Source organism: Gavialis gangeticus, unplaced genomic scaffold (genome assembly GCF_001723915.1).
Source record: "Gavialis gangeticus isolate Ggan-Ray unplaced genomic scaffold, GavGan_comp1, whole genome shotgun sequence".
Lineage (NCBI taxonomy): Eukaryota > Metazoa > Chordata > Crocodylia > Gavialidae > Gavialis > Gavialis gangeticus.
The window spans coordinates 136,093,079-136,102,377 of record NW_017729025.1 but is presented as its reverse complement, the minus strand read 5'-3'; the positions used below and the strand labels follow the sequence as shown (position 1 = coordinate 136,102,377).

The 9,299-nt window shown below is 40.9% G+C and overlaps 1 protein-coding gene across 3 annotated transcripts in view; it reads right to left on the bottom strand.

The window, feature by feature from the left end:
• Positions 1-9,299, bottom strand: part of ST5 (suppression of tumorigenicity 5) — a 303,619-nt gene that overhangs the window by 5,706 nt on the left and 288,614 nt on the right. For all 3 annotated transcript variants that reach the window (XM_019519607.1, XM_019519609.1, XM_019519608.1), the window contains 4 exons: positions 4,356-4,533; positions 3,226-3,267; positions 2,085-2,196; positions 898-1,137 (listed from right to left, as the gene is read on the bottom strand). In XM_019519607.1, the coding sequence (XP_019375152.1) occupies positions 898-1,137; positions 2,085-2,196; positions 3,226-3,267; positions 4,356-4,533 (572 nt within the window). The remainder of the gene's footprint in view (positions 1-897; positions 1,138-2,084; positions 2,197-3,225; positions 3,268-4,355; positions 4,534-9,299) is intronic.

Below are 9,299 nucleotides of genomic sequence, written 5' to 3'. Positions count from 1 at the left end.
GTGCAGGCTCCCACCCTGGGGGTTTTTAAGAGGAGGTTGGATGACCACCTTACTGGGGTCATTTGACCCCAGTGCTCTTCCTGCCATGGCAGGGGGTCGGACTAGATGATCTGCTCAGGTCCCTTCCGACCCTAGAAACTATGAAACTATGAAACTTCAGTCTTCACAAATAGAGGCAGCTACCAAACGATGAGTGCAGTTGGCAATAAAGACATGGAAGGATCCCAAACTCCCTCTGCACTGACAAGTTGAAAGCTGAGTGCCTGACAATCAACTGATTGGCAACTGACTTTGGGACTGCCCCGGGCCTCCAACCAGCCCTGGTGGAATTTCCAGAGCCAGCTGACAATCAGTTGATTTTTGGCTGGCAGGGACTACACCAGGGCTGGCTGGTGACCCTGGTACAGTACTAACTCTGTCACACATACGTATCAAGGCACAATGGAAACCAGCCACCAAATATTACACTTTCTTTGTGCAATATGCTGGTGGCCAGTTCCCCCTTTGGTGGCACCATTAATTCCGTGAACGTGTAGCCAGGTTACTATTTAAGACATGATTAACAGACTAATCACATGTTAACTGTAACATCTGCCAAGGGCCTTAGAATCTCAAATGAGGTAGATACTGTATGTGATTTCATGGTGGGCAACCAGTCCATTTTCCCCTTTATTTACCTAACGTGCCTGGATGGGAATCACCACTAGGATGAGACTCCTTTGTTTAAAACCTGTTCAGGGCACACAAAAGAAATGGGTAGCTTGTTAGTTATGTGGCAGTTTGTTAGCCATGGCACTGAACCTTGACTCACGTAGAAAAAAAAGCTATGACTGCTATTGGTAGGTGAAATCCAGCAAGTACAGTCTACATTAAAGAAAAGAGAATCACAAGCCTTACCTTTTGCTCTACATTTTCTCAGCTCTCTGTCCTGGATAAAACCAGCAAACATCTGGGATTCCATAAAAACCTCCAGGAAGCGACGGATACTCTTGGAAGCTACTGATTTGCGGAAAGCCTCCCTTTGAAAAACACGCTCTCCCTTTTCGTTCTGAGTTAGGAACAGTGAATAATGGCCTACTGTTTCCACAAAGAATCGGATGAAGACTTCAGATACTAATCCATTCAGGGTGTTACACTCTGCAAAAGAAAGCAGCAATGAGATACTAAATCCAGCTAAAAAATAGATGAGGTAAAAGGTTTCTGCATTGACACTTGCATTTTATTTGGTTCAATCACGTAAGAGTTAACTAGAGTAATGATAATAACTGAAAAAAAATATTTGCAACATTTAAAAACGTACCTTTTAAGGGTTCATACCTTGAACCCTTCTTCCCTACCCCCACAAAAAAGATTACTTGGCTTAGATAGCATAATTGCACTACCACCAAACTTGTCAATTGACAGAACAGCAGGTCTTCCATAAACTACAGTCAACAAAAGTATGTTTTGTTTTAGTGGGCAAACCCATAGGAGACATCTCATAAAATCCTGAATTAAAGTTGAATCTTTTGAACTTTAATCTGAACTATGTGTTTTTTGTCTAAAATTGAATTCAGTCTCCTTGACAGTTAAGCATGCTTCTGTGGGATTTTCACAGTTAAAATGTTTGTTCCAGGGATAATTAAACTTTACAAAGAACTGATTGTAAAGTATTTATTGGAGATCCAATTTGTGCATTGCTTCAGAATGCCTCGAAGGTATTAAAATAGTTATTCATATTTAAAAGAAGTATTAACAAAAATAAATGTGAAAATGAAGAGACTTGAACAAGCTTATATAAGCTTTTAATGTAAAAATCTCTTCTTTTCTTTAAGGAAGGGTTAAAAATACAGCCAAGGGCAGGAGTGCATTGGTATTTCCAAGGAATTTAAAACAGGTTGTTAACAATATATTACAGTGTTTTGATGCCATCAGTCCCCATTCCTTGCAGATGCTGTATTTTGAATTGTACTTTGATGTTGCAAAATGTCTCTCTGGAGTGAATGATGAGCTCTCTGAAACAAGAGCAGTTTATTTCCTGATTCCACGGATGCAATATCACTTGCACACACCTGGAGATAAGACTTGCTTCCAGATTATCTTACCATCATCTGAATCACTATCTGAATCTTGATTTATCAGCTCATTCTTTCGCTCTAGAGCCTGCTCCAGAGCAGCTTGCAATTTCCTTGGCAATAGAGTGTCTTCGTCATCCATCTAACAAAGGAAAAAACAACCTTTAGATTGTTTACTTTCTCATTTGTAGTCAATGATTTTTCAGGGTCTAGAGTTCATAAATGAGTTACTCTGTGTTTGTTATGTTAATGCTGATATACATGAAGTAATGAAAATGTCTGTGCCTGCATTATTATATATTCTTTAATATGCCCAATAGTGCTTTTAGTGAGATTAGTCAGGAAAGATAATATGCTACTGAAGAGCAGAATAAATGCATAAAATCCCTGAATCTGCTCTTTACACAACAAATGTAATGTGTGAAGGAATGAGACAGGCATGATTAGGGTGTCTAAAAATGGTGTTTACTAAATATATACATCATGCAAGGCCCAGCTACTTGTACACACAGCTGTTCTTGTTGTGTTCTGGCAGCTGCCTCAACCCTTGATAGTTCCCTTTGCTTTTTTCCTGCACTTGTTTTTTCTTCATTCTCTGCAGCATATTTAATGGTTGCTCCACAAAACAAGCAGATACAAGACTTTCAGTGTTGCGACCTCAACTTCACCATGCAGACTCTTCCAACAGGTCTTCAGAGTAAGCTTATCTATGTGCCCAACCTTTTCTTTAAAGGCCAATTCAGAGCACTCCTTTATCTGCACATCATTTAGTGTCACATTTGATTTTAAAAGCTGGAGATTCCTTATCTTCCTTCTACCATGCAACTTACTACACAACCCTCTATTTTTGTCTCACCATATAGACTTCTCCCTTCATCTCATCACCTCAATTGCTCTTACCTAGCTAGAACAATGCTGAAGAGTTCAAGTGTTCACTCTAAGCCATGAATTCATCTCTGTATTTCTCCTGAAAGCAATTTTAAACATCAACCGCTTGCCAGCTTCAAGGAAAAGTATTTATTTTTAGGTGAAAACAGAAAACAGGATTGTTCTAATCTCTGGACCACTGCACCATCCCAATGGGGGCTCCCTGGTGAACCCCACAGCTACACCAGATTTTTTTGAACAGCAAATTTACCTGTTTTTTAAATATTTTGGATTCATACTTTACCTGTCTGATAAAACGATCAGCTCCCAGGTTGACCATTAGAGCCTGAAGGAAAGAAAAATAGAGAAAAGATTATTATAAAAATGCTGTGGGTGTCTGCCTTTACAGAAAGAGAGGGAGCAAAAATGTTGACGTAGTACCAAGCCTGAACAGCAGTTAGATCAAGAATCAAGATGGGAGCTCCAAACAATTTGCTGAATGCTGTACAAAACAGGAGGATAAAGTCCTTTCCTTCTGTAGAGCCCTGAGGAAGTTAATATATGTCATACCTCAAATAGTGGACAGATTTCAGGGAAATTTGAAGACCATTTAAAAAAAACTGTAGGACATACTATTTTTCTTGGGTGCACTATTTTACTGAGCAAGCTATTTAACTGGGGGGATCTCTTTATGGCACCAGAAGAGGTCCTTTCTAGTGCGAAGGCTTACTTTCTGGTACAGAAAGACTTGCATGCCAAGTATAACAGGTGTGACATTGATGAAATATGAAAGAAGGATGCTGAGAGAGCAGTTTGGGGAGGGCAGGAAAAAAACAGCAGAGATAGCAAAAGGCAGAGTCACAGAAAGTTCTGAAAGGAAGACAAGAAAAGTAATCTGAAGTGAAAGATGTGAGAAAGCCAGTGAGAGGTTCACAGGAGAGTGAACTGATCAGAGCAGTTTGAGGAGAGTGATGATTTTGGCAGTAATATTTTGGAAAGACTATATTAATATAAAGCTTATTTAATTTGCAATCTAGGGCCTGCAGGACATTAAAAGGAACTTTACTTGCCTTCAAAGTTCTATTCTCTTTTTTCCACGGCTGGTGGTGTGTGAACTCATAAGAAATAAGTTATAGAGCTCAGCCCTTAAGTGAATGGTTTCTTATAGCAATGATGCCACTTTACACTATTTCACAGAGCAGAAAATCAGAATATGGACAAAACCAAGGCTGACTTTGCTTGTTTACCACTATCCCTTTACCATATATCTGCATGACTGCAATTTTTCCAGAGGCAACTTTTTTTTTTCTTTCCAATTCTCAAGCATAAATTTGCAAGCTAAAGGAGAGACATGCAAACTTGCCAGAAGGCCAGATCTCTGGCTGTCGTAAATCCATTATACGCCACAGAAACTGCTTTTGGATCAGTTCCTACCTCTTCTACCGGCAGCTCTTTCAGCTTGGGCAGAGAGCTGGACAGCAATCCAACCAGGAATGGAGTAGGGCAGCAGACAATATCAATCATGGATGAGGGAAGAACAGGAATAAAGGTATGTTGCCAGGAGAAGGGATACAGCAGGGCCACCACAGCATGAGAACAGCTTGAGAGGGTGCTGAGGAAAGAAGAACAACATCATCACTACAGCGTGTTCTTAATCCAAAACACCTGCTTCCATACTACTGAACTCACGGCAGAGTGGGAATTCAGAGAAGATGCCTAATGCATCCAAGCCCAAGTTCCAACTTAGCATCTGGCTTCTGTTCCAATCTCAAACACCCTTCTATATTTGTGGCCTTGTGATAGCTTTGTTATTTCCCCCTGGGCCCATGCTCTTCATAGCACTCAAAGTGGAAACTAGAAGGTTAGTGTTAAACTGTTTCATTATAATAAGGAAACACTGATCTAGGGGGGAAAAAGACAAAATGTCTCGAACAAAACTGCAAACGACTGAACACTAGCAGCTCCTCTTGATGATTTTTAAAATAAAAACAACAGAATTTCAACTATTATACTGTCATATTATGAGTAGCAATGCACAATACCACTGCTGAACACCACAAAAGTTGTAAAAATACTTTAAAAATTATAAAACTCATAGAATGGAACAAAAATTTCCAAATTCTGAAGTGTTTTGAAATTTCTTTTTTTCCAAAATAGACAGTTTTCCTTCTAAATATATCATCCCCACAGGAATTTCTGTCCAATTTCCAAAGTGTTTTGAAATACATTTTTTCCAGACTGAACAGGGTTTTGCTTCTAAATACATCTTCCACAAGAATTTTAGCCCAACTGATGTATTTACCCAAAGGCTTCAATTTTCACAAAATCAGCATTTTTCATCCAAACAGATTCTTTGATGAAAAAAAGCTCTAAGGAACCGAGACTGGTTCTCCCTAGTAAAATGTTAAGATAAGGCATGTGTTTGAAAATGGTCTTTTAAGTAGTATTAAGGATTAGTATTATCCATGGGAAACTCTTTGCTTTCATTGTCCTTCTGCCTAATGAATGTACTCTGGTTTCACTTTATGGTCACATGCTTCCTGAAGGTCAGTTACAAAACATCATCATTATCAAATTAGTTTTAACAGCAGGGAAAGAAAGACAAACCCGCACTTTCAGAGCCGTGACTTTGGCCTGATTGGTAAAGTCTGCCCTTTAACAAGCTGAAGATGACAGAACTTTGGAATTTTACCCAGTCCAGCATGCCGAGCTAAGTTTCTCACACTGCATATCTCAGATATGCTAAGCACGTTCAAACCATTACAAATAACTAAGAAGTTCAGTGTTATTGTGACTTGAGACTGTTAGGTGAGGAGTGCTCATTTATTTAATTGCAAGACATCTTGTAGGCATTAGGTGGCATCAGACTTCCACTCAAATGATGCTTGCAAGCGTTCTTTTCTGAATACAAAGAAGGTATACCACCTGTTTGCTTGCTTATAACAGTTACACTGGAATTGGTTAAAAAAATGGAGGGGGGAGAAGAGGGGACAGTGTTCATCTTTTCCTTGAAATAATCTTTTTTTTTTTTTTTGCTGGTCGCTGTTTAAGATATACTGACTGTGACGTGTTCTTGTGATCTTGCTTAGCAAATTAGTATGTGTTTCTTATCAAAGTTAACTTTTTCTTATATTGTTCCAGAGCACATGATGGTGCTGCCCTTGGTTCTTATCTTGCTCTCCGGTTTATGTATTAGGTAAGCACAATGATGTGCTTCAGGAGAAGAAACTATGAAATGTAATGCGGGCTCCCAGGCAAAATTCTCAAGCCTATTTTAATGGCTTTGTGGTATTTTCAACTGTTAAAAATTGGGTCATTATGGGGAGTGACTAAAAAAAGAGCCATGTTAAGCTAAAAGCAGGAAAACAAACATTCCTCCAACACTCAGTTAATATTTTTTTTTCTTTCTATAGAATGCCCTTTTGTAACGCATCCTCTTCCATGCTGTGACGTAAATCAGCACCAACATCCTCTCTCGTGTGCTATTCCCACGCTTAGGGAGGCTTTCTGCTTCAGACCAGTACTCCGCTTTCTCCTTCAGAACTGTCACAAGGAGCCCATTTGTAATCCAGGCTTGGGGGAAGAGACTGTTCTTGCACAGACATGACAGCATTTGTATCCAACAGGTGTTTGTCCTAGTAATTTGCCTAGCTAACATGATGCAGCTCCCAGCACTGTCACTGTGACCATGACTTGATGTTTTCATTTTAAATTTCTTCAGTCGGATGTTTACAAAGTATTAAAACACCTGGCCTCTAAAAACAATGCCTTTTAAACTATATCAATCTGAGCCCACTCCCCCCCACCAAAGGTCACAAGCCAAATCTGCACTAATGCAACTGTCAGTAAAGTCAGTAGGAGTCATGTACACATACCCAAAGACTGAACTCAGCTGATTTGTTCTGGTCTGATCAACAGCATCAAAGATCATATTTACACAGGGCTACATCTTTCACTGAAACGTGAAGTCTTTATAGATGTCCTAAGTCAAATTCAGAGGTGATAGATGAAAGGGAGCCACTCAGCACAGAAGTCTACTTTAATTTATACTATCTGAGGCCTTCCTATTTGTTGCTTTTCCTGCTCTACGTCTTCCTCAAACCTCTTAATATGAAAGTTACCTCATGATGCACTTATACATATTTCAAACCATTTATACATGTGAAACTTAAAACTCTGTTGTAGCCCCTCTGAATTTTGGTCCTTTCACAAGTGACTACGCCTGTAGGATGTAGATCCCATGAACTTCAGTGAGCTCTGTGCACATGGATCTTCCTGACCCTAGTGACCCTGGCTGACTCTAGTGGGAGAAAGAGTGAGGGCAGCAGAGTGGCCATTGGTCCTGTTTTATGCTGGACCATCTTGTTTTTAAACCTTTTATCCATTCTCTGTTTCTGAAGAAGGAAAGGATTGCAAAAAGTTCTGTTTTTAGTTATTGATGGAAATCATGTCAAACATTTCTCCTAGAGGTAGGGCAGTGTACAGCCAGGAAGAGCAGGGTTCTGAGCCAGCCAGAGAGGAAGGGTGGGAGATGGAGGATCCCAGGGGTTGGTTGCTCTGTGCCTAAGCAAGGAGCCGTGGCTGCAGTACACATCCAGGCACAGCGAGAACCAAGGTGCAGCTGCATGCCTGAGCTCCCTGCGTGTGGGCCATTTTTAAGCACAGGGACACTGATTCATGAGACACAGCAACACTTTAATTAGAGCAGCTCTGAGAGCCACTCTAATTAAAGTGCCACACCTCCCACCCCCAGAGCACGTGTAAAAGTGCCCATGGTTTTCAGTGATGCTTTAATGCTCATTAGACTATTTTAATGTAATGTGCACTAGTGAAGTATCACTAAAAAACTGTATGCTTGTAATGCTCATTCAAATAAGCTAACGCACATTAAAACACATGTGTAGATGTACCTGTTAAAAACCTTTTCATAAAGAATCCCTAGTCTTAATAAGAAATAGGCTTAATAAATTAGAAAAGAAAAATGTATTCTGTGAAATCATGTGTGCTTTGACTTCCCTTCCAGGTTTGCAACCCACATGATACTCTCCATCTTTGTTTATGAAACATGGAAAGTAAAATCAGCTAGTTATTTTCATTCTTCCAGGTGTACAAAATGCACAAAAATCATGAAAAAATACATAATTAAAAAATAACTTTTTTGGCTTTAATAATCTAAAGAAGGTTGGTAGTATAGTGGAATTTTTTTGATGGACCCATTGATCTTTAATCTAAAATTAAACATTAGTTTGCATTATGAACTGTTAATCATACTAGAGAGTATAATTTAATATACTACTTAACACAGAATTAAAAAACTTATCTAAGGGCCTTGTTAAACTTTATGCTGTAAGCTGGACAAACGTTAATCAGCTTAGCGTTGTTGGGCCTAGTGGAACAGTCACACAGTAAGGCAAAAAACCTGCTCTGACTGTCCTTCACCTGCACAGCTGTGACTGTCACTAGAGGACTGGTGAGCAGGGGCAGGACTAGAAGCAGGACCCGATCTCTGCTCCCGCTGGGCAGAGAGCGGGCCCACCGCTGTTTCCATTTCAGCAAAACCAGAGAGACCCCAGGAAGCAGCTTCCCTGGCACTCTCTGGTCTTGCTGAGACTGACACAGCAGCACTGCACTGACAGCCCTGCTCTCAGCACAGAGCCACTGTGTCAGTTTCTGTGAGACCAGAGAGCTCCAGGTCTCCAGCCCTGGAGCTCACTCACTTCAAGCTTCAAGGGGTCCAATCTTTTTTTCTCCAGAGCTCAGGCAGTGCTCACCCCCTCCATCACCACCAGTGGGGGCAGAGTTGATTTGGGCAGCAGCAGGAGGCACCATAGCCACCAGGTGTTCTGGGGAGAAAAGAATGAGGCCCCTTGCTCAGGTGGTGTCTGGCCAGCCAGTAGCCTGGCTGGCAGGGCCTGGGGTGGTGGGCACCATTTGAGCTCCGGAGAAAAAAGGATCAGGCCCCCCATAGCTCAGAGCATTCTGGGTTACTGGAGGACTTCAACTTGGGAAGAATAGCTGCAGAAAATAGTCACACAGTAATGGAACACGAACAAAATTAGGTGGATTGGAGTGGCATAACTCTAAGCCAAATAATGAGTGCTTTAAGCTACTTAAAAGGTTTTAGCATGTACCCAACCCAGGGATTAAGAGCTCCAGAAGCCACCTAAATTTACCATGCAACAAGGCTCTAACTCTAACTACACAGTTGGTCCAATAAAAGATATCATCCTAAGAAATCCTTGTGTCTTGCATAATTTCTGTCAGCCCTGATGCCATGTGCTTCCTAGCTCCTTGGGGCAATGCAGGGGAGCACAGCAGTTCCCTGGAGCCGGAGGAGCCCGCACCAGCCCCCAGCCCCTGTCCCCATCTCTGTCCCCA